Source organism: Phalangium opilio, unplaced genomic scaffold, assembly GCF_054372755.1.
Source record: "Phalangium opilio isolate 3A_F unplaced genomic scaffold, DU_Popi_V2 ptg000013l_1, whole genome shotgun sequence".
NCBI classification, from domain to species: domain Eukaryota; kingdom Metazoa; phylum Arthropoda; class Arachnida; order Opiliones; family Phalangiidae; genus Phalangium; species Phalangium opilio.
Genome location: NW_028324148.1, coordinates 11,586,966 through 11,610,815, shown reverse-complemented (window position 1 = coordinate 11,610,815; position 23,850 = coordinate 11,586,966). Strand labels below are relative to the sequence as shown.

The window sequence follows — 23,850 nt, the reverse complement described above, 5'->3', positions numbered from 1 at the left end:
ACACTGATATTTCTGGCGCTAGTGCTAAAGGCTCTGAAAGAAAGTTGTCATCTGGGTTATTCAACTGCTCGGGTGTTGACTATGGAAAGATGGGGATGGTTGGTTTGTAAAATAAAGTTCATTTGAGAATCGTCTCCGCTTGCATGGCTCTCAAAATGACCTATCTCTAATTGGTCTTAACTATCTCCCAGAACGCTGTCATTTCAGTTTATATTCGTGTTTCGTAGAGCTAAAGGTTATAGGGTTCCATATATTTCTAACACGATTTTTGAATTTTGTCTTTTTTTGACTTTTATAATCGAAAGTGACACACAATGTAAGGTGCACATTTACTTGAAATTTGTAGTGCAGGTTTTCGCACATAAATCGGTATTATCGACCTCGGTTGTGTGCAAAAATAACTTTAAGCACAGTTTATGTTCCAAAAGAAAAAATCATTTATTTGTAATTTATTCTTGTTGAGCTTGAACACTTGAATTTTTTAACCATCAGTAACGATTTTTGGATCGCGTCTGCAAGCGCAGGCGGTCTGTTCTATAATTTTAGTGCAATATCTTTCGTTCCCTTTAGGACACTTGTGATTACGACAATCTTTGTCAGTGTGACATAACATGAGATCTGAAATAAGTTTAATTCAGTTTTTAAATCTTCATCTTCGTTATAACTTGTGCCACATTGTTCCATGAACGTAACAATAACTGTCCTTTCTTTTGCCAAAAGAGGAATTTTGAAAGTTTTATATTCATTAAGAAAATACGAATGTTAAATCTTATATCAATCATAGCGTTTTTGAGTTTTTAATTGCAAATTGAAGGCATGATTTATCGCAACGTGTAGAAATTTTTCCATCATATTATTTTCATTAAAACGGATTTCGCGCGAATTTTAACGTATTTGGTAGCGTCTTGAAAATTAGTAAAAAAAAATACTTTTCGAAATGTTTAAGTTTACTTTTAGTTAAAATTTAAATTTAAACTTACCTTGAAATTCTCCTTCCCCCGTTTGTATAGTGAAGGCTAATATCATAGCACAGGCCAAAAAGAGATATTGGATAGATAAAGTCATAATGGTGTTGCAACCGATAACGCTTCAACGACTTCCGATAGAATGTTCACTGTTTAGCAATATTAGTGATACGTGTTACGTCTCGCTTTATATAATCAGAAAGTCCATTGAAAAAACAATGGGTACTTTACCACTCTTATAAATTACTCTATTGTAAACTTTTGCAATTTAACGGAAACAAAGGATACCATTCATCTGACTGAGAAAATAGCAATTTCGATAATGTTCTGTAGTATCGAAAACAATACCTCATAAAGTGGAAAAAATTTTATGGTCGAATTTATGAGTTATCCGTAATTGCAGTATTGTTTCGAAGTCATTGGGAGTTAACTACTCTGGATCTAGTTAGTACCGCTGCTGATAGAAAATATGAGCTTAGAATAGTTAAACTAGTCTTAATTATAGTGAGCAACGAACAAGCTGTCGACTCCTCGGGCAAAGTAAGTCTTATTATGCCGACAGAAGGCACGAGGATACGCAATACACCACTGCTCTGAGTACTGGGCTAATGAGGTTACCGGCCCTTTTTTGGGGAGTTGTTCAAGAATAAAGAACGCGATAAGCGAAAGGTCATGGCACTGGCAGCACCATCAAAAACACGTGCCGTAAATCCAGGATAGGGTCAACCACAAGAGAAAATATAAGAGAGTACAATAATGACCTTTTAGTTGGATGAATACTACGTCAGACTCTACTAAGTCTTATCTCGGTTCTGGTAGCCATATTGGTTTGTTTCAGCTTTTCTACAGCATTTAACCCACCAATATGGTAGAGTAAATTATCTCACAATTCATAGCTCCTCCCACAACTGAAGGCTCTCTGTACCTGGGTCAAAATTTAGACTAGCCCTGCTTTCTACCTCGTTTGAGGGCCGTCCTGTTTTTGCCCCCCCTAAAAACTTCAAGTTGCCAGGCAAGAGGTTAGATATTGCGTTTTTTGGAAAGTAGCGCTGCTCAAAGCCCGTAATCTGTTTTACGGGAACTATTTTTCTCTCATTCTAAAAGCTGTGAGGAGGCTATCCTGGAAGGGGGTTCGTGATGCTAGAGCGGTAGAAAATTAACCCCTCAAACTAGGCATAGCACGGTGAGGCAGAAGTATATACTCTCTTCTATTTTCTCTTGGTACACAGCTGCAGCGGCCACACTTGTGGTCTTGAGTGGATGAGGTTGATTTGGAAGATGGTTAAGCGGCAAATTATCTGAGGTTTTGTGGTAAATCACCACCTGTAATCGGAACCGAGAACCTTTTCGCGAAGGCGCTTGGTAAACAGAATTGTGGTATTTTCCCCAATATCCGGTCACGGATCCTAGTCGAAATGCTAGCCGATATGTGGCAGTCAAGGAAAAGCTATCCCTTTACTTTAATAAATGGCAAAATTGTATAGCCTTTTACTATTGAACTACCTATTGTTTTAGATTAAAGCGCAATTAGGTATAACGTGACAATTAAACCGCAGCATTTTGAGTCGGCTCTTTAGAATGGACAAACATTAATACCCTTGCTGGTAAACTAAGAATATCGTTGAGGTTTGACGAGAATTTAGTGTTTACACACTTCAACCTAGTTGTGAAAACTTTGAATAATTCATAAACTCTAACATTTGCAGTTGTTCATTCATAAAGAGCAAAAATTACATATCTAGGTTTTTAGGTAATGACTTGGCATCCCAACTTGTTTTAAAAATAATCAGTGGGATACGTTGAAACATTAACTACACACTTGGACCAGCAACGATTGTAGTTTGGTGCAATTTTTACAAAGCGGTAAACACAATACGAAAAACTTACATCCAATCCAAAAAGAGTCTTTGCATGTACTGAGGTCGGAATGGAGTCTTATCGCTTTCATATAACTTGTTTCCGAAACAGTATGTCGTAAAAAGAGTCACATATATTTCTTAAGACAGAATAATGCTTTCCCGTAACTCAATAAAGTCATACATAATCAAATGAATTAGAAAAAGGTAATGGTTTTTATTTCAATGCGCCATTAACTACTACGGTTTGATTTAATTCGTAAATTTTCTTAACAACATAAAATAGAAATAAATAATCCGTTGTTTTATTTCAATGCGCAATCAATTATTTCATATAATATTACCTTACCTCCAGTATTTAAAGGCAGTCATCCCCATTACATTGCTAAACACTGAACGTCCACTCGTTCGATTTAAACTTGAATTCGTAATATTTTAAGTTCGTTTACAACAATGGCACTTTTGTCTCACCCTCTCCGCAACGTCTTTTTAGCTTGCGCTTTAATACTAACCGTAACTATTCAAACGGCCGAAGGTAAGATAAATGATTTTTGTAACGGGTATGATTTGTAAACAATTTAAATACTAAGTGATTCACACTGCTTTAAAGGGACTGTTATTATAATATGAAGACTAATAACCCTACTTGGAACCTTTTTCAGGGGTGCCATGTACATCTGACGAAAATTGCAGTTCGTTCAGTTGCGAAACAGCGTATTCAGGATATTGTGAGCATAATGGAAGCGAGAGGGAATGCGTATGCAAACTCAGTCGGAAAACGGTGCGGGCTAATGATGATGATTAGCAACTGCTTGTTAATCTTGTATATCATAACCTAAAAGAGCAAATAAATGAATGCGATCCTTTGATCGCTTTCGTAACAATGTGTTTTTCTTTTGGTGGCTGGCAAAGAAATGTGTGAGGGAAAATAAATCAGAAGTAATACATAAGACTCTATAGAGTATCGGTGATGGAACGATTATTTACTTGTACTAGAACAGAGTCAATTATCTTTCTTCCGTGACCGTTAGTTAATTGGTTTACGCTAATTACTTCTACATTGTATTGGACACTAGTAATCTCAGAAAATTCGTATCAAAGGGTTTCGTTTCAAACACAAGATGCGGTAACTACTTGGTAACTCGAAATGTATTTAATCTAAAAATTCAGACTTACGTGTCCTTTGAATCATAATAATACAAGCTACAAGTAATGATCACACTCAGGGTATACCAATTAACAAACGATCAACCTCGGTTTCTACTACTATGTAACCATCAATAAATATGAGGAACGCTATTCGCCTACTGGCCACTGATGAGAGAAATTTCATGAATGCTTGAAGGTGTGAGGGTTCTTGGCCTTTTCAAAGAATCGATCTTAAAGATTTTAATGGCTCCACGGAATGTTTTCTAAATACATTTTTAGTTCACTACTTTGTCATGTGCTATCTACTATACATAAGTGATATGATATTAGAAATGCAATAGTTTATTATAGTGTTCTAGAGGTCAGATATTTGAATGTTCTACTATGTTAGAATTGTCAAATGACAATTCAAATAACGATGATATAAGTAAATTCCTACTTCAAATACGACGACTGCTTTAGAAATGCATAATCCGAAGAAGAAGATTCGAAATGAGGCTCCAACATCTTTCATTGATATTGATGATATCTCTTTCACTGCCAATCACTGGTTAAGTCCATTTGATTTTGTCCAGATTGTAAGATGGCTTTCGGAATTCGTAAAACATTGGCCTGATCTCAAAGAACATGGTTATTCTGTAATACATAACGAAAGAAGATTTTAATCGAGTTCAGCAATTGCGTTGGTACTAGGAAGATAAATAGAAACAGTTTGAATTAACAAAGTTGAGTAACATAATGTGTGAAAAGGGTGATACATATGACGCCATCTACACTCGATTAGGTAAACTAAAATACGGTAAACTTACTTTCAATTGACCATCTCGACTAACTTTCCCTCTTTTCTGGCTTTGTCACTGAATGGTACGATGAATTTATAGATTTAATCATAGAATTGCTGAAATATTTTCGATTAACTGTGGTGTCATCAGCTTCCAGAAAACTGTAAATCTACGCTATGTAGTAATGCCTACATATCTATTTATTTAAAAAATAAATAAAAATGGGAGAATGCGAGTAGCTGCTGAGGTTGACCATAGCTCAATGAACAAATGTCCATGCAGGCCAAAACAAAAAGAGTCACATATTTTTCTAACGTGATTTCTGAATTAGTTGTTTTTGATAGAGAAAAACCGGGTTATAAATTTCACTTCTTACAGCCAGAATAATGCTTTCCCTTATCTCAAGTAAGTCGAACATAAGCAATTGATATAGAAAAAGATTATTAACTGTTTTTATTTCAATGCGCAATTAATTATTTCATTTTGCTTTAATTCGAAAATTTTCATAACAACACCAAATAACAATAAATAATCCATTATTTTATTTCAAAGCGCAATTAATTATTTCATTTTGCTTTAATTCGTAAATTTTCTTAACAACACCAAATAACAATAAATAATCCATTATTTTATTTCTATGCGCAATTAATTATTTCATATTGCCTTAACTCCAGTATTTAAAGGGAGTCATCCCCATTACGTTGCTAAACACTGAACGTTCACTCGTGCGATTTAAACTAGAATTCCTTGTGAGGTCATTAAAATTTTAAGTTCGTTTACATCAATGGCACTCGTGTCTTTATCTCTACGCAACGCCTTTTTGGCTTGCGCTATAATACTAACCATAACTATTCAAACGGCCGAAGGAGTCGGTAAGAGAAATGATTTTTTGTAACGGGTATGATGTGTAAAAATTTCAAATATAAAATCATTCCCAATGCTTTAAAGGATGCAAAAATTTCCTTAGGTATTATTAAAACATAAATAATAAAAAAATCAAACTATTTAAAGTTCTCAATTATTGAAAAATAAGAATAAAAATAAATTAAATGAAACTTCACTAGTTCAAGCGAAAGGCTTTGGTTCATCAGACAGTTTAAACTTCTATAATATAAAAAGTTGATATTAAGAAAATTATCAAGACTTTTAACGCTACTTTCCACCTCTTTAGAATTCAAGCCTTGTACATCTGACGAAAATTGTTATTCGAAAAGTTGCCGATATGGATCTAAAGGAAGTTGCGCTCCAAGTTTTGGAAAAAAGCGGTACTGCATATGCAAAGTAATAGGCGGATTCAAAACGGTACGCGCTGATGATGATTAGCAACTGATTGTTATTGTATATCATAAACTAAGAGCGAATAAATGAATGCAATCCTTTGATTGCTTTCGTAACAATGTGTTTTTCTTTTGGTGGTTGTGAAAGAAATAATAATAATAATCTAAGCTTTGTCTACGAAGGGATTTCCACACTAAGCCTGTGGCTTGTTTACAGGTTGGTCGCTTTACAATGCATAGAGGGGTGGTGGCGAGCCCCTATGCCACAGCTAACCTACAGCGCCCTATACTAACCATTACCGTTAACCTCAGCAAGTTTTGATGGAAAGGAGAAATCGGGTTAGACCGCGGAGGAAAACTCCTTTTTCACAGTCCGGGATCGAACCCGGGATCCTCTTGCTGCGAGGCGAAAGCGCTAACCGCTACGAGGGAAAAGAAATCAGAACTAATGCATAAGACCCTAAAGTGTAAATGACGGTGATGCAAAGATTATTTACTTGTACTAGAACAGAGAGTCTTCCGTGACAGTGACCACACCAAAGCAGCCTTGGCAAGGCTTAGCGAATAGCACTACTTAAGAAGCTGAAAAATGCCATAAAAAGTTGTTTTTATCTCTAGGAAAGTGTTTAACTTTATAAATTTAAGTTATAACTCAACCGTTTATCCTCGTTGTGTATGGCGCACCAACCCATCCCAAACACAAATAGCTAACACCAGAAGTAATATAAGAAACCTCGCTAGGGGAGGAAAGTGTACAAAGGCGAACTTTTGCCGATACATCCTCGTGCCGCGAATGTCCACGCGCAATTATACGGTCGTAAACAAAGTTACAAAAAATAGGGCCGCGGCGCGTAGAGCGTAGGAATACATTCTCTGATGATCAGTCTGGGAAATAAGGATATTTTTTAAACTAGTCCTTGGGACCAGTGACCCCCCTAGACCCGAAATAATTAACTGGTCTCCGGACTGGTCCCAGCCTTCGTTCTCCTATAGATTTGCAATTAATAAACTGGTCCTGAGGACCAGTAACCCCCACTTCTTGAATTAAAAAACTAGTCCAAGCAATTAATAAACTGGTTTTGGACCAGAGGAAGTGTGCTATTTCCCAGACTGTGATGATCTCGCGATTGCGTCGGCTGCTTAAGTTAGTCAATCTCACAGACTCATTGTAATTTTAAGCATTTCCAAAGAAGTAATTCATGCTGCATTTTTAGATTTTGATGATAATCAATCATTAATAATCAGGGAGTGACTAGATTATAGGATTTTCATAGGTCTTTGCATAAAATTTGATTTAAACCCTTACCTTGCCAAGGTATATGCCTAACACTGTACATAGATAGATTTTAAAATGGTATTATTATGTATCTCGAAATTGTATTCTTGTATTCATCATTTTCACCTTCTTGGCTTCACAAAAAACTAGATTTTCTTTTCGAAATAACCGTTTGTGAATATTTATTAGTAAAAATAGGAATCCTCTATTTCTTACGACAGACGGCTTAGCAGACTACACAGCTCATTTTCCTCTTTCCCTTTCCAACGACCATATCAAAGGACTAAGATCTACCGTACCTTGTCCATGCGCAATAGTGTCTGAATATGGTATTTGGCGGTTCGAGGATGTCTCGCGTGTTTTAACGTTACGACTATGGTGTCTTGTATACTTCCCTCCCGTAGGGAGGTTCTTATATTACTTTTGCTAACACGAAAGAATTTTCGTGACCTGTTATGAATTAGTTCCATCATGTATACAGAGATTTCTCTTGCTTGGAATCTTGAACTTGCCATTTTCTGGGTCTTTCTGCTTGAACTAAAGAGGAGGAGCGCAAGAAAACGTCACCCTTGATGTCATGCATAATGTGTTTGAGCTTAGAAACCACGTGACATTGACGTAATCGAAAAATATCTTTATCGTCTTTGTTATAGCGTTTTCCTTTGGGTCCTCGAGGAGCGCTCCCAAGGAGCAATATAAATGGTAGTAGTAGTTTCCAGCTTCGTTAAAGACTGTTTTTGAAGAATAGGATCTCCTAGTTTTATTCCTCCATGGGAGCGCTCCGCGAGGACCCAAAGGAAAACGCTATTAGCTTTTGTAGTTTTGATCCTCAGACCCGACCAACAATTCTTTTGAATTTTTAAAACGGCACAGATCTCGTTCTCGGGTTTTGAGGTGAGAAAGGGATAACCTGATTGGCTTGATTTTGCCTTGCGCAGAACCCGTTTTACCCCAGATAAATAAGAGATTTATTTTCGTTGCTCAACAACAGATGGTACTACAGTCAACTTTGTTAGTCGCGTGATCCTATCCCTTAGATGGAGACTAGACCAAGCCAACTTGTTTATTTGTTGGTTGGGTCTATTCGGTTTATTTTTTGTATAATATCGAAAAAATTGTATTATATGTATTTTGCAAAAATTGCAGCTGACTATATATTTAATCATAAGTTTATAAGATATGTTCCATAAGTGTGTCACTCGTTAATGAGAGCTTGTCATGAAGTGACGTAGGTGAAACGTCATAGATTCTCGTAAAGCGACGCCTGGTGAGGCGCTGCCAAAGGCTTAGTACAGACTAAATAGGAGGATGGACTGCAAAACCGAGTGTAGTCAATTCTCGCGTCGTTCTTGAACTAGCTCTCATTAAGCCTCTAGCATTACGAAGTATATGTAGTGACATACTTATGGAACATATCTTATAAACTTATGATTTAATGAGTTAGAAATGACTTCCGAAAGAAATTAAAGGATATTTCCTTTCAGCTATCAAAAAATTGCCAAGCACTTTATTTGTTCCAAAAAGAAAAAAAAATGTTAATCTCTACGGTATTTACAATTAATGTCCAAAATTTGCTATGGGAGTGATAATCGAAATGGTCGCACACGTTGCAACCTCGGTTCATCCCATAAGCTAATAATTCAATAGAGGTGTAGCTAAGAAGTTAAAGTATACGGCATGCGGTGAATGTTGAACCAAGAAGTGATATCTAGTTTATCACTTCTTGCCCTTGTCCATCTATGTTGTCCAAATAGAAAAAGAAACTAATCGTCGCCCTCCACCCCATCCTTCCTCTCGTCTGTGATTGGTGTTTTTCTCGCGGAGGCGCGAAAAACTTGGCCCAGTCGCAAGAAATTTGTATCCTAAAGTAGCGAAAACCCAATGCGGACAGTAGCGCGATCTTTCAAACAATGAAAACGAAGATGAGTACGCGCAAAATGTGTCAGTCTGGACAGGCCTTGTATTAAGTTCTGATTTTAATCGTGTTTCAGATTATTTTACTGCCTACACTCGTTTAGCACGGCTAGAGGTAGGTCAGCTTTGGTATGGACAAACATTAACATTTACTGGCAATCTAAGAATATCGTAAATTTGTGAATAATACTTTAATAAAGAGCAATTATTACATATTTAGCTTGATAGGTTTGTAGGCAATCCTCCATTCGCGTTGGAGACGTAGTATTTTGGTATACCAACTTGTTTAAAAAATAACCTATTTGTGGCATATTTTTGAAAGTTTAACTAGGCACAAAGGTCCAGCCAGGATTGTAGTTTAGTGTAATTTTTACAAAGCTCTAAACTTATAACGAAAAAATTTACATCCAATCCTAAAAACATCTTTATACATTGAAGTCGGAATGAAGTTTAATCACTATCATAGAATTTATATTTCATGGCTCCAGAAACAGTATATCATAAAAAGAGTGGAATATTTTTCTAACGCAATTTCTGAATTATTGTTTTTGATAGAGAAAAACAAGATTATAAATTTTACTTCTTTCAGACAAAATAATGCTCACCCTTAACTCTATTAAATCGTACATAACTAATTGGAATTGAAAAAGATTATAAATTTGTCCTATTTCAATGCGCAATTAATTATATCAGACCTGGTTAACTCCAGTATTTAAAGCGAGTCATCTCCATTACATTGCTAAACACTGAACGTCCACTCGTCCGATTTAAACTTGAATTCGTTGTCAAGTCATTAAAATTTTGAGTTCGTTAATAACAATGGGACTCGTGTCTTTATCTCTCCGCAACGTCTTTTTGACTTGTGCTATAATACTAACCATAACTATTCACACGGCCGAATCATATATAGGCCCTGGTGAAGGTAAGATAAATGATTTTTGAAACGGGTATGATGTGTAAATAATTTAAATACTAAATGATTCACACTGTTTTAAAAGATGAAAAATTCCCCAAGGTATTTTTATCACATAAGTACCCATAAGTATCAAATTTTTAAAATTTTTCAATTATTGAAAAACGACAAGAAAAACTCTTATCTCGAGACACACGAAACGATTAAAAAATTTGAAATGAAACCTCACTAGTTCAAGCGAAAATCTTTGATTGCTCTGACAGTTTGAATTTCGATTATATTAAACATTTATTCTAAGAGAAATATTGTATAAAGACTTTTAATGCTACTTTCAACCTTTTTTAGAGCTCCAGCTTTGTACATCTGACGACAGTTGTCGTTCGTTCAGTTGTCCAAGATATAAAGGCTATTGCGGTGAATATGGAAAAAACCGGGGCTGCAAATGCAAACTCGTTCAAGAAACGGTGTGGGATGATTAACAACCGCTTGTTCTTGTATATCATAAACTAAGAGCAAATAAATGAATGCCATAAATTGATCGCTTTCATAAGAATGTGTTTTCCTTTTGGTGGGTGGCAAAGAAACGTGAGAAAGGAAACAAATCAGAAATAATGCACTTCTTTGTAACTCAAAATTTGTTAACACAAATAGTTCAGACTTGCCCTTTGAATCCTAATGATATTTAGACAAGCTAAAAGTAGTGATCATAATCAGTGAGTACCAATATTCAAAAGATCAACTTCGGTTTCTTCTAATATGTAACCATTTTTGATGGCTGAGTAGATTTTTTCTCTAAAAACATTTTTAGTTCACTACTTTGCCATGTGCTTTGTACTTTACATAAGTGATAAGGTATTATAAACGCTATATTTTCCTATAGTGTTCTATTGGTCAATGCTATGTTATGTTAGAAGTTGCATTTCAAATAACGTTTAAATAAGAAGATTCCAATTTCAATTAAGAGAACCGCTTTAGAAAGGCATAATCCGTAGAAACAGATTTGAAATGAGGCTTTAACATCTTTGAATGATATCGATGAAATCTCTTTCACGGGTTCAGCCCATTTAATCTTGTCAAGCCTGTAGGATGGTTTCCGGTATTCGTACTGCAGTGGGCTGGTCTCGAAGAACATGGTTATTCTGTAATACATAACAAAAGATGTTTTAAATCGAGTTGGTACTATAAAAATACACAGAAACAGTTTGAATTGACGAAGTTCAAAAACGTAATGTGTGAAAAGGGTGACACGTAAGACGCTAGCTACACTCGGTGAGGTAAACGGAAATACAACAACTTACTTTGAATTAACCATCTCGATAAAAGTTCCCTCTTTTCTGGCTTTGTCGCTGAATGGGAGGATGAATTTTATAGATTTTATCATTGAATTACTAAAATATATTCCATTAACTATGGAGTTGTCCACATCCATAAAACTGTAAGCACACGCTAGGTAGTAAGTATCCAATATCGCGGATAGACGTCCTTCAGAAATGTTTTTGTAAAGTTCAAGATCAACACCATCAAATGCGAAACCGTTTATGAGACGTTCTTTAGTTGACATAGGGTCAGTGTGCCTAACTTTGGACAGCTGCAACTTTAGACACTTTTATTATAAAAATCATATTTAATTACTGGATGCATCAAATTGATAATGAAATAGCTCATTTTAAAGCTTAGAATGTGAGGAATTTAGAAAAAAATACTTCAAAGTCGTAGAATAACATCCGACTACGTTACGAGCCAAATTAGCCCACTCCCCAAACTCGTCCATTTAAATTACGGCCAAATTTGACGGGGGTCAACCCTTTGGTCCCGGGAAATAAGGTTTGACGAAAATTAGAGAAATCATACCTGAACAAACTAGAAACCATTCGAAAGAGCAACTTTTTGGCTTCATAATCCGTATTTTAAACACTGTCTTACGCGGGAAATTCGACGAAATATTCAGCTTTTAAAACACCTGGGCAAATTTCCAACTTTGGACACTTTCATGCTGGCCGATTTCTCCGTTTGTTAACACTAATTAACTCGCGATATTAGCCTTTTTTAGAGTTTAAAACAATAAGGGACACGTCCTCAGTTTGTTAAAATTGTTACGCGGCAAACAGCGCGCCAAAATAGGCCTAGGCCCTATATACCTAAAAACCTACATAAGTAGCCCCATATTTAATAAAGTTTGTTTTAAAGAAATTTCTGATTTTTTATAGGCCTATAGGCCTATTTTAGGCATACGTCTAGGTCGGCCTAAGCCTATATTTTAACTTTTGAAATTGTGATTCGCCTAATGCGTGCCCAAGTCACCCTTTTTTCGCTGTCCAAAGTTAGGAAGGGGTGTCCAAAGTTAGGAAGGGGGCGTCCAAAGTTACATAGAAGTGTCCAAAGTTGAGCACGAATTCGGCCTTTGGGGAACTCTACTTTGCGAAAAATGTGTTCCATTTAAAAAGTTGAAAACTTGTGAGAATGTGTCTTAAGAATGCTTCTCTCCATTGCTTTTTTAATTTTGAGTCTAACATATAAGCAACGGAAGTTATTCAAGGTTATGCAAAAAGTGTCCAAAGTTATGCATACTGACCCTATCGGGAACCTTGATGAAATGTCGTTAGTTAATACCCAAATGCCTACAGATCAGAGGGAAGACAGAGTAAATATAAATTTAATACCCATCGATGTGTGAAGGTGTAGCTGGGCTGTCCTTTCAGCGTCCACAAAGAAATATTGGAATTATCTTTCCATTCCTCCAGACTGTCGATGTAGACGTATCCTTTGCTGTAAGCTTCCGTTTTGAAATTGCAAGACACCAAAATAGAAAGAATGGTAATGCCTAAAATCCAGGCTCCGAAGGCCACCCGCCAATAAACGCGGTTTGACTCCCTTTGAATGGCTATATAGGAAGAATAAGATTACAACTGGAACGAATGTGTCGGTGTTTTCTTTACGTTCAAAGAAAAACGTGGACGCAATATCCCAAATTTGCCCAAAAAAGGATGTTGTCCAGTCCCTCATGAGATATTTTCTCCATTCATGTGTAAGAGCAGAGACAGCAAATATTGATAACAAAACCAACAAATACACCTTCAAGTGAAAGAAATTAAATATTATACGCTACAATTCTTTGTAGCAAGAATACAAATAAAACCTGAGAAAGTATTAATAACCATCTTAGGTCTCCATGAGCTCATTATTTTGCTTGCCAATATGACATGAAGGAACCAATAATAGCAAGAACGAATTCAGGATACCATAAGAACATGGAATGGTAAGATTGTCCCCTGTTACTATGAAGTCATACTTCTTTCGAAAACCGTTACCGCCTTCGTATTAGGTAACGCCTTAAAATCCGTTTTTAACGCCATCGGTGGCTTATAAATCAATCAAAATGGCTAGTATTACTATCAAATTCAGCTTCTCTGGTCTTAAGCCTTGGCATTACACGCCAAAGTTTGAGAAATCCGTTGTGCTGACTTTGCCCCAGATAAATCTGGCTCTCTAATAGAAAAATCCAGATTCTTCATAGAGCTCGGCATTTTCGATCAATTATCCACAAATTGGTGGATAACCGATTATTTATAAACAAATTTGTGGATTATAATACGATTTAACATGTAAGTTCTGTGGATAATTTTCGGGTATGGATAAAGATAAAATAAAGTGGATAATTGATCGAAAATGCCGAGCTCTAATTCTTCATAACTTCATTATGGTCCACTCTTTTTAAATACATCAGCTATCATTAACTATTTTAACAGTTTTGTTCTCGAGTCGACACCGACACCAACACCAACACTCCTAGACCTGGGAGACTCCATTTGCCATATTTCCAAAAATATAGGCCCCTCCCTCATATTATGAAAAGTATGACTTCATGGCGCCAGCATTGCCTGGTTTCAACGTCCTTATGGTATCCTGAATTCGTTCTTGATAATAGTGAGAGGAAATGCTAAGATCAAGGCACTAAAGTCCAACTCTCTCAGGTCTTGTTGTGTCGGATTGTAAATTACAAACCCAATTATCGGCTTTGACAAAATCAAGAGAATACAAGTCTACGGCGTTTGGAGGTCCACTTAAAATATGAGTGTTACTTTCGATGTACAAAGCAGAGGGGAACCATCCTCGATGGTTTGCAACTTCCTCGAGATCGGTTGGATAGAAGAACACGTCGATTTCCTGTTCAAACATTTTTCTGTCAGAGTCAACTTGAAATATTTTGAGTCAGAGAAAACTTATTTTTTGAAATTAGAGTAAAGGAATTAAATAACCTCGGACGGTACCATATGACCGTTTTCGTCGATAATGTCTTCCATTGACAATAATGAAGTCTTAATGCTGTAAAACACAGTCGTTTAAATAAACAGTCTTTGTAAATTACAATCTATTTCTTGAAATATTCGGTAAAACTTCAAAATTCGGAAGATTATAATGTTAAGGAATATTATACATAGTTTTACTAAAATGTTTTTGCATGACCGTAGGTGAGCCAAACATTATCGAGAGAAAGTCTCATATCATTTTGAAACGGTAATTGAGAAACTTGCCATAACTTCACTGCACTATAAAGCTACATATGGGAAAGAGTGCGGAATTTTCTCTTACTCCTTAGGGTAAGATTGGATAATGGCTTTAGATTGGTTAAGCGAATTTTTTATTATCTCTGAACAAATAGGGAGCAAACAGTTCTGACCCTGAAACGTCACACCCTTCTATCTCTTCCTGGAGTTTCATCCCCCTAATGGTTGGAAACAGTATTCTATATACGCGCAAAAATGCCAACCAGAGGGGGGGGGGCTGCGTGATGTCAGACTCTTCCCCGTAGCCAGCTGTTAGCTCCCTATTGATTTATTTGCCTAAGCAAAACCAATAAGTGTGAAAAACATGCATTGATTTTTAATCAATTTTCAAAGTTTTCGATATCAGGCTTGAAAGGGAGGTCGCCTACTTCCGCAGTTTTATTTTTCACACCTTAAAAACCTCTAGGAGCCGCTTTCCGCACAATTTTTCATAACTTATTTTTTAACAAAAAAACACTTGATTTAATGCTTACGTCTATCAATACACTTTTATATCGATAGTGATATTGCACTAGTCAAATCAGAATTTTAATAGTAACCCTCTCATAACCTAACCTAACCGTAACCGAATTAAACCCTAACCAAATCAAACCTAACTCTAAATCTTTGAGGAAATGGATTATATGAAAATACAGTTTTATGCTAAAAAATATTGAACTAAAATTTCGATGTAAAAACTGTCCGAAAATGGGCCATAAAAATTGAGCTTGAAAAAATACTAAAGTAAAGCGTTGATTGGTTAACCAAAAAAGCTAGAGAGGAATCCTGACTTTACGTCGTTAACATGATACTGGCAACTACAGAACATTTTGTTCCACCCCAAAGCCTCACTTCATGTTATCCGATATTACTTACGAACGTCGACTGACTGCCAAAATCCTCTCAAGTCACATAATGTAAGTTAATAATTATTTGAATTGAGATTAATCTATATTTAACGAATTTTATATTTTACAGGTCTGGTTACAATAACACAAATGAACTCCATGTTGGTGTTTGCTCGGTAGGTCAATAAAACATGATTTCCAAAACGGATTTGAATTTTTTTTTTATTCATTCTACACCAAACGTGTAACGTCTCTATTTCATCTATATTTTTTCCTATAGGAAATGGAGAACGTAAAGTTTTCAGAGGACACGGTAGCTTTATTGTGTGCATATACAGGGTGTTTCTGAAAAGTCCATCACAAATTAAGGGGCGTGTTTATGGGACCAAACTGAGCGGAAAGTACCAAAGAACATGGGGTGTACAACATTTTGTTACGGAGATATGGCCTTCCAAACATTCGCCCCTAAAACAAGGAAATATCCAAAAATGAGGAGTAACACCATAGCCCACTTGATCACGCTGGCTGCACGCGCTATAGAAGCCCGCTCAATCGACCCTAAAAATGAGAATAACATAGGTTCGGTCTAAAATTCAAACCCGTCTGGTTTTAACATGGGCGTCTATGGGAGGGGAGCAGTTTTTTCAACGTTTTTGACAATATTAGTGCATCTACTGGTTCAAATCTCTTGAATTTTTAATGAGACGTGTATTGAAAGGTTTGATATTATCCTGTAAAATTTAAAGTCTTCAGCTATAATAGTTTTTTTAATAAAAAATAAAAATCATCACATAGTAGAGAAATTGAAGGGGCAAAATTCTCTACTATGTGATGGTTTTTATTTTTTATAAAAAAAACTATTAAAGCTGAAGCCTTTAAATTTTACAGGATAATATCAAACCTTTCAATACACGTCTCATTAAAAATTCAAGAGATTTGAACCAGTAGATGCACTAATATTGTCAAAAACGTTGAAAAAACTGGTCCCCTCCCATAGAGGCCCATGTTAAAACCAGACGGGTTTGAAAGTTTAGACCGAACCTATGTGACGCGCCGTATTCGCGAGTTAACATGTAAAAAAAATCGTTTGGACGGGCTTCTAGAGCGCGTGCAGCCAGCGTGCGTGATCAAGTGGGCTATGGTAACACTTAAGACCGACTAACCAGCTTGTTTAAAATTACTAGACAATTTCAATAGCCTTTAATCGAACAATTGATTTCTACCTTTACTAATCAGAAGCGTATAAATGAGTAGAAGTATGCCTACGGTGGTAATGTAAAATTCATCCCAAGTGACATGATGTTTCAAGATCTTCCCAGCACCAAGTAAAATGGTTCTGATTGAAGGGACTTTTATTAGCACAGCGTAAACAACGTTATTTTCAGGAATTAGTCCAAATGTCCACGGGCGGCATTACAAAAACGAGGCAGTCTTTCGAATGATACTTGGACATGTTGGAAGATCCCTGGCTTGTTCCTGTTATCTCAAACCGTAAAAAGCTACGCAAATCTTCATCATCACGGACAACACTCTTGTACGTTAGGTATTACCTTGAGAAAACCTAAAAGGACATCTCGAATGTATTTGAAAAACCCATCTCCAATTAAGGGGCGTGTTGTTTGTTTCCAACAGAGTAAACTCGCCCAGAGAACAATTACAATGCAGAGCCACGTTTCGGCGTTAATGGCCCACAAAGGTGGTCCCAAACAAAAGAACAAACTTTAATTTGTTTCGTTCAGTAAGTGTTTCATGTGTCATAGATAAAACGCCATGATTAATGCACGAAGAAAATGAATTTATTGACAAGTTTTAACATTTAATTGCAACTAGTTACAAAAATTGTTCAAAGTGTTCACCACCCGCGTTAAGGCACACATTAGCACGTCTTACAAATGATTCCCTTACACGTTGAAAAATGCCTGGAGTTTCGCGAATTGTTTGACAGCCGTGAATTATTCGTCGACGTAGCTCTTCAACATCGGGCACTTCAGTCTGATAAACTAAGTCTTTCAGGTGGCCCCAAAGAAAGAAATCACAAGGGTTCAGATCGGGTGATCGAGCAGGCCACTCCACAGGTCCACCTCGACCTAACCACCGCAAAGGGAAGGTCGCGTTAAGATAATTTCGGACCGCGATGCTGAAATGTGGTGGTGCACCATCGTGCATGAACCACATTCTGTTTACCAAACCTAAGGGTACGTCTTCGAGTAGTTCCGGTAAATCGTCCCGTAAGAACTGCAAGTAAGCCACACCGTTTAACCTGGGCTCTAGGAAATATGGCCCAATTAAATTGTCACCCACAATACCACACCACACGTTTAAACTGAATTGTACTTGGTGACTTCTAACGCAAGTTGCGTGGGGGTTTAGCTGGGACCATTGATGTTTATTATGTAAGTTAATAATACCATCCCGTGAAAAGTTAGCTTCGTCAGTAACCAACAAATCCCGTGGGAAATCGATATCGTTTACTTTAGCCAGAAACCACTGACAAAACGCCGTGCGTCGTGGGTAGTCCGCTGGATTCAAACCTTGAACTTTTTGAACATGGAAAGGATGAAACCGGTGGCTTCTGAGGATTTTCCACACGAGCGTGTGGTTTACGCCTAATCGGCGACCAACTTGGCGGGTACTTGATTCAGGCTCGTCCTCGAAAATGGTGAGAACTTCGTCTTCTACGGCCTCTGGGATGGCTCTCGCTCTAGGTTGAGGTCCAGCCGGTTGGATTCGTCCATCTTGCCTCAAACGTCTGTCCACAGCCTCGAACGTCAGTCGATTTGGTAGTCGCCTCTGCGGAAATCTTTCCTGATACAAGCGTACAGATGCAGCGGCATTCCCCTCGGCTAGTCCATACATTAGGTGCATATCCGCATATTCGGCATTTGTGAAGAAAGGCATTGTAACAGACTTCGTTGAATTATGAGTTTAATAAAACAAACACATGTACGTGAAACCTCTTTTATTCCTTTCTTAAAAAACATAGTGCTCTGTTTTAGTGCTCTGTTTTTTAAGAATAGGCGAAGTTCTCACTATTTTCGAGGACGATCCAAAAACAAGCAGCCGCCAATTGGTTTGCTGATTAAGAAAAAACCACACGCAACTTGCGTTAGAATTCACAAAGTACAATTCAGCTTAAACTTGTGGTGTAGTATTGTGGGTGACAATTTAATTGGGCCATATTTCCTAGAGCCCAGGTTAAACGGTGTGGCTTACTTGTAGTTCTTACGGGACGATTTACCAGAACTACTCGAACGCGTACCCTTAGGTTTAATAAACAGAATGTGGTTCATGCACGATGGTGCACCACCACATTTCAGCATCGCGGTCCGAAAACTTGTCAATAACATTTTCTTTGTGCATTAATCATGGCGTTTTATCTATGACACATGAAACACTTACTGAACGAAACAAATTAAAGTTTGTTCTTTTGTTTGGGACCACCTTTGTGGGCCATTAACGCCGAAACGTGGCTCTGCATTGTAATTGTTCTCTGGGCGAGTTTACTCTGTTGGAAACAAACAACACGCCCCTTAATTGGAGATGGGTTTTTCAAATACATTCGAGATGTCCTTTTAGGTTTTCTCAAGGTCATACCTAACGTACAAGAGTGTTGTCCGTGATGATGAAGATTTGCGTAGCTTTTTACGGTTTGAGATAACAGGAACAAGCCAGGGATCTTCCAACATGTCCAAGTATCATTCGAAAGACTGCCTCGTTTTTGTAATGCCGCCCGTGGACATTTGGACTAATTCCTGAAAATAACGTTGTTTACGCTGTGCTAACACAGAGAATATAAGGGAGGAGTGGAAGCTCCCCCGCTCCACAAGCGTAAATAGTTATGTCTCGCTTAAATTATACTAGCGGCAAGGCTAGCGGTACGAGGGAGTTTCCGGCTCAATAGCGCCACCTACGATACCATTTAATGTCTCAAACGGAAATGCCTCGGTACTGCGCATTGAAGATGCGCGGTAGAAAAGCGAGACAAGTTTTGCCCCTCTTTCCACTCCTCCCCTATACTCTCTTTGGTGCTAATAAAAGTCCCTTCAATCAGAACCATTTTACTTGGTGCTGGGAAGATCTTGAAACATCATGTCACTTGGGATTAATTTTACATTACCACCGTAGGCATACTTCTACTCATTTATACGCTTCTGATTAGTAAAGGTAGAAATCAATTGTTCGATTAAAGGCTATTGAAATTGTCTAGTAATTTTAAACAAGCTGGTTAGTCGGTCTTAAGTGTTACTCCTCATTTTTGGATATTTCCTTGTTTTAGGGGCGAATGTTTGGAAGGCCATATCTCCGTAACAAAATGTTGTACACCCCATGTTCTTTGGTACTTTCCGCTCAGTTTGGTCCCATAAACACGCCCCTTAATTTGTGATGGACTTTTCAGAAACACCCTGTATATGCACACAATAAAGCTACCGTGTCCTCTGAAAACTTTACGTTCTCCATTTCCTATAGGAAAAAATATAGATGAAATAGAGACGTTACACGTTTGGTGTAGAATGAATAAAAAAAAAATTCAAATCCGTTTTGGAAATCATGTTTTATTGACCTACCGAGCAAACACCAACATGGAGTTCATTTGTGTTATTGTAACCAGACCTGTAAAATATAAAATTCGTTAAATATAGATTAATCTCAATTCAAATAATTATTAACTTACATTATGTGACTTGAGAGGATTTTGGCAGTCAGTCGACGTTCGAAAGAATCTATTAGTATATAACTACATTAAATCTGGTCTTAAAACTCTGGCCTAATTTGGGGTTTCTTCTCATTATATATTTTATTCATATCTTTAACTAACAAACAACAGATTTTTACAGAAATAACTATCCGAAAGAATGGAAATAAATAATATGAAATCTTTCCAGGAATATTTATTAAATCGATTTGTTCTGGCTTTATGTAGCGCCCGATAGGTAGCACTAGCTGAGGCAGCTCATAATTTCACGCGCAAGGCGGGCAATTCCAGTAGTCTGACATATCTCAACGATGAAAATCATACAGAAAAAACCTTTCAGAAACTAAGGTAAACAAAACGAAGCAAGGATACAACATTAGTATTATAGTAGATATGCATTACTTTCTTCGCATATTGTAGGAATAAGATTACATAAACAGTGGTCTAAGTAGTTTTTATAAATAACAAAGCCTGTGTATAGTTCAAGCATGGTAATTTATAAATATAGATTCTTGGGGTGCACCTATACGCTCGAGTAGCTTAACGCACGAAATCGTTGCAAAACCTTACATTTTAATGAATATCCGACAACTTAAGCTAACGGAGAGGAATGTTTCGTTTTCCTTAAACATGAATTGTTTTAGGGCTGTGAAAATACTCGAATTTTCGAATAAAAAGGCATTTGAATTACGAAACGATTATTCGATAAGAATTTAGAATAACCGATTTAAATACGAAAACACTTTCCTTAACCGAGTAATCGTTTGAAAGGGGTTAAATTCGAACAGACTACGAAAATTCGATTGAAAATGGGAGAGACTATGGCGGTGTTTTGTTTTTCTTTCACGCCACACCTAGTCTTTGCGTGAAAACCAGAGAAAGGAAAAATTCATTTCTATGCGAAAACTACAATATGTTTAGACTGCTTCGTGTATTCAGAAAACGATTGATCGTTTTGAAACGAATATTCGTCTGCTAAACCGAGTAATTTAATTTTCGAGTGTGAATTTTTCAAAACGAGTACCCGAATAGGACTTTTCCTGTAATGCCATAGGATAATCAAATCGTACAGGGACCGGGCGATCACTTGTTTCCGATTTTGAATAGGAGATTTGCTATTTGATTTGCATTGAAAATTCCCTATTCGTACTGGCCTAGAATTTTTGAATACTTTTCCGTCAAAGCGGATTTTTTTTTCTGGAAAAATTTCTTTCGAAAATAAATAAACTCGGTCAGCCAATGAAGAAGAAAGTTGGCTACAAACAACGAATAAAGCTCATGGTTTTGCTGCAAGGTATCCATATGATTTTAGGACGGTAAAGTGGGTCTAACCAAACTAAAAAATACCCTGGAAATTCGTGCAACTACACAGCGTAAAATCAACTTACACGAATGGTAGTTCCTGCGTTACCCTTTTTAACTTTGCAGTGTCACTGTCTACCACAGTGTGAATACCTTGACTACATTTCACGACGCTAACTTCGGCAATTATCTTTAAACTAGGAACATTAAACGTCCAAACTTAGAAGACAGCAGTTCTGAGTTAATTTTTAAAATTCCAAGTCGAATTCTTCGTCCAAAATTTTAAATCAGCGTGCTTCAAAACAGATGTGTAATAAAACAGAAATAGTCAATAGCGGCCGCAGTTAGAGTCTGACTTTCAACAAATGAATTTTGATCGTTTTTAAAACGAGAACTGCAAGTTGCTCCTGTTGAGTTTTCCTTGCGAATCGATACGTTCTTTTCATACGTACCTAAAAAATAGACATAAGGGTTAGTGCGAGATTAAAAATTCAAAAGCACATGCACTAGTCACACACACTGTGATACAATAAATGATTGAATGCTGAGCTCCTTGAAACTATAGGAAACTCACATTTTCATTTCGGCAATAATTTTTATGCAACAAGCGTTTGCTCAATTATCTCGGAAAACTAAAATTTTTAACATGAAAAACGGTTTTCACTATAAATGTAGGGCACACATATGATCAGGAATACATAGAGTTCTTCTACTTGGAATATTTAAGAAGTCATAGACTTCATTTGATTGAAGGTAGGGATAAGGACAGGTTATGGCAGCGCCCACAGAAATACCCCTCTTAACTCCCGTATAGAACCTAGAATCTTTTATCGTGGAATAAGTGTTGGCGATACAAAAACTATTGATTTGTACCTGACTAGAGAGTCACTTAACTTTATTATGTGGTCGTTAGTTGGTTTACATCATTTACTTATACAGTATTTCAATTATGTATTTAAAATTAACAGTCTCAGAAAATAAGTATAAACACATTTTGTTTCAAAAACTAGATGCAATTACTAAATGGTAACTTTATTCAGCCCTAAGGTCAGATTTCAGTGCCCTTTACTATTTTCAGGTTCATTTTATTTAAAAATAATGAAAATCTAACTTTGCTTTATGTTAATATTGCCGTGACCAATGGTATTCACCTAGTATCATAATGGCCACTGATACGAGAAATAACAAAGAACACTTGAAAGTGTGAGAATATGTTCCACGTCACATTTATTTGAAGAAGCACTGATGCAACGTAGTGCATTAACACTTACATAGTACACATAATTTCAAAAATTATTAGCTCTAGTAAATCTACGTTTTTATGACGTTGTTCATTTGACAGTAAAAAAAAACCAGAAACCCGTTTACCTTTGTTAAAATAAAACCTACCTCTTTTTAATTCTTTCCTTACCCCGTCCCATGGAAGGGTATCGTGAACCATGCATGACTCGCGCATGCACATTGAGGTCTTTTACTCATCCATACCTAAATACATTCCTAGTGCCATTATCTAGAGAATCGATTGTGCATATTATGATGACTATCTTTGCCAAGTGCTTCGAACATATGCTATTGTGACATTATGCTTTTATTATTAGGTCAGTTTATGAACAGCCCCCGCATTAGCTTAATGTCTATTCTTTATCTAATCTTTCATGTATAAAAAGGCCCCCTCTCTGTGTTGAACATTCAGTCTATCTCGGACCTCGATCATGTATAAATCATTGTAAATAAAACCATAGTTTTAAAAGTATCAACTCCTGTGTAGTCGTACAAACACACAACATGGTGTCAGAAGTTCGTTAATGTGGTGTTTAGTCGCGCGATATCATGGTTAGCTTTAATTCGTTAATCAGTAATCGACTAGATTTGCGGTCTACCTCGACACGGAAAATGCAGAACGCCGCAGCCTTTCAAGTGCAACCGCCTTGCCAATTCAACTTTTCGAATTCCAATGAGTGGCCCCGATGGCGGAGGAGGTTCGAGAGATTCAGATCCGCGTCCGGTCTTAGTTCCAAGGCAGGGGAGGAACAAGTCAACGCGTTAATATACATGATGGGCGACAAAGCTGATGACGTATTCTTGTCATTTACGTTTGCCACCGATGCAGAGAAGTCTGACTTCAATGTCGTTATGGATAAATTCGAAGGACATTTCATTCTCCGGAGGAACGTTATCTACGAGCGAGCAACCTTCAACTCACGAGTTCAGCAAGATGGCGAACCGGTAGAAGAGTTTATCACCGCGTGTCGAGCCCAGATTGAGAAATGTGCCTACGGAACTCTCCAAGACGAATTGCTGAGAGACCGAATAGTAGTCGGGGTGCGAGAC

At 37.0% G+C, this 23,850-nt stretch overlaps 2 protein-coding genes and 5 long non-coding RNA genes across 7 annotated transcripts; 3 read left to right on the top strand and 4 right to left on the bottom strand.

Moving 5' to 3' along the window:
* The first annotated feature begins 3,114 nt into the window (after positions 1 to 3,114).
* LOC149709111 (uncharacterized) lies at positions 3,115 to 3,754 on the top strand. The gene is made up of 2 exons (XR_016381304.1): positions 3,115 to 3,356; positions 3,484 to 3,754. It is a non-coding gene; the product is annotated as an uncharacterized LOC149709111 (long non-coding RNA).
* Positions 3,755 to 4,768: 1,014 nt separating this feature from the next.
* Positions 4,769 to 6,063, top strand: LOC149709110 (uncharacterized). Its single transcript, XR_016381306.1, has 3 exons — positions 4,769 to 4,834; positions 4,903 to 5,157; positions 5,924 to 6,063. It is a non-coding gene; the product is annotated as an uncharacterized LOC149709110 (long non-coding RNA).
* LOC149709109 (uncharacterized) lies at positions 5,181 to 7,138 on the bottom strand. The gene is made up of 3 exons (XR_016381305.1): positions 6,687 to 7,138; positions 6,527 to 6,611; positions 5,181 to 6,451 (listed from the first exon to the last, which is right to left on the bottom strand). It is a non-coding gene; the product is annotated as an uncharacterized LOC149709109 (long non-coding RNA).
* A 625-nt stretch (positions 7,139 to 7,763) lies between these two features.
* LOC149709108 (uncharacterized) lies at positions 7,764 to 8,800 on the top strand. Its single transcript, XR_016381303.1, has 2 exons — positions 7,764 to 7,923; positions 8,179 to 8,800. It is a non-coding gene; the product is annotated as an uncharacterized LOC149709108 (long non-coding RNA).
* Positions 8,801 to 9,397: 597 nt separating this feature from the next.
* Positions 9,398 to 12,732, bottom strand: LOC149709107 (uncharacterized). Its single transcript, XM_089864540.1, has 3 exons — positions 11,431 to 12,732; positions 11,151 to 11,271; positions 9,398 to 10,638 (listed from the first exon to the last, which is right to left on the bottom strand). The coding sequence occupies exons 1-3, from the start codon at positions 11,691 to 11,693 to the stop codon at positions 10,474 to 10,476; spliced, it is 549 nt and encodes a 182-aa protein (XP_089720666.1). The 5' UTR covers positions 11,694 to 12,732; the 3' UTR covers positions 9,398 to 10,473.
* LOC149709105 (uncharacterized) lies at positions 12,660 to 21,358 on the bottom strand. The gene is made up of 6 exons (XM_089863911.1): positions 20,788 to 21,358; positions 14,389 to 14,455; positions 14,135 to 14,296; positions 13,069 to 13,204; positions 12,793 to 13,013; positions 12,660 to 12,716 (listed from the first exon to the last, which is right to left on the bottom strand). Exons 1-6 carry the CDS (start codon positions 20,847 to 20,849, stop codon positions 12,660 to 12,662), a joined length of 705 nt encoding a protein of 234 aa, XP_089720037.1. The 5' UTR covers positions 20,850 to 21,358.
* Positions 18,698 to 20,586, bottom strand: LOC149709106 (uncharacterized). Its single transcript, XR_016381302.1, has 4 exons — positions 20,197 to 20,586; positions 20,090 to 20,135; positions 19,587 to 19,985; positions 18,698 to 19,276 (listed from the first exon to the last, which is right to left on the bottom strand). It is a non-coding gene; the product is annotated as an uncharacterized LOC149709106 (long non-coding RNA).
* Positions 21,359 to 23,850: the final 2,492 nt, after the last annotated feature.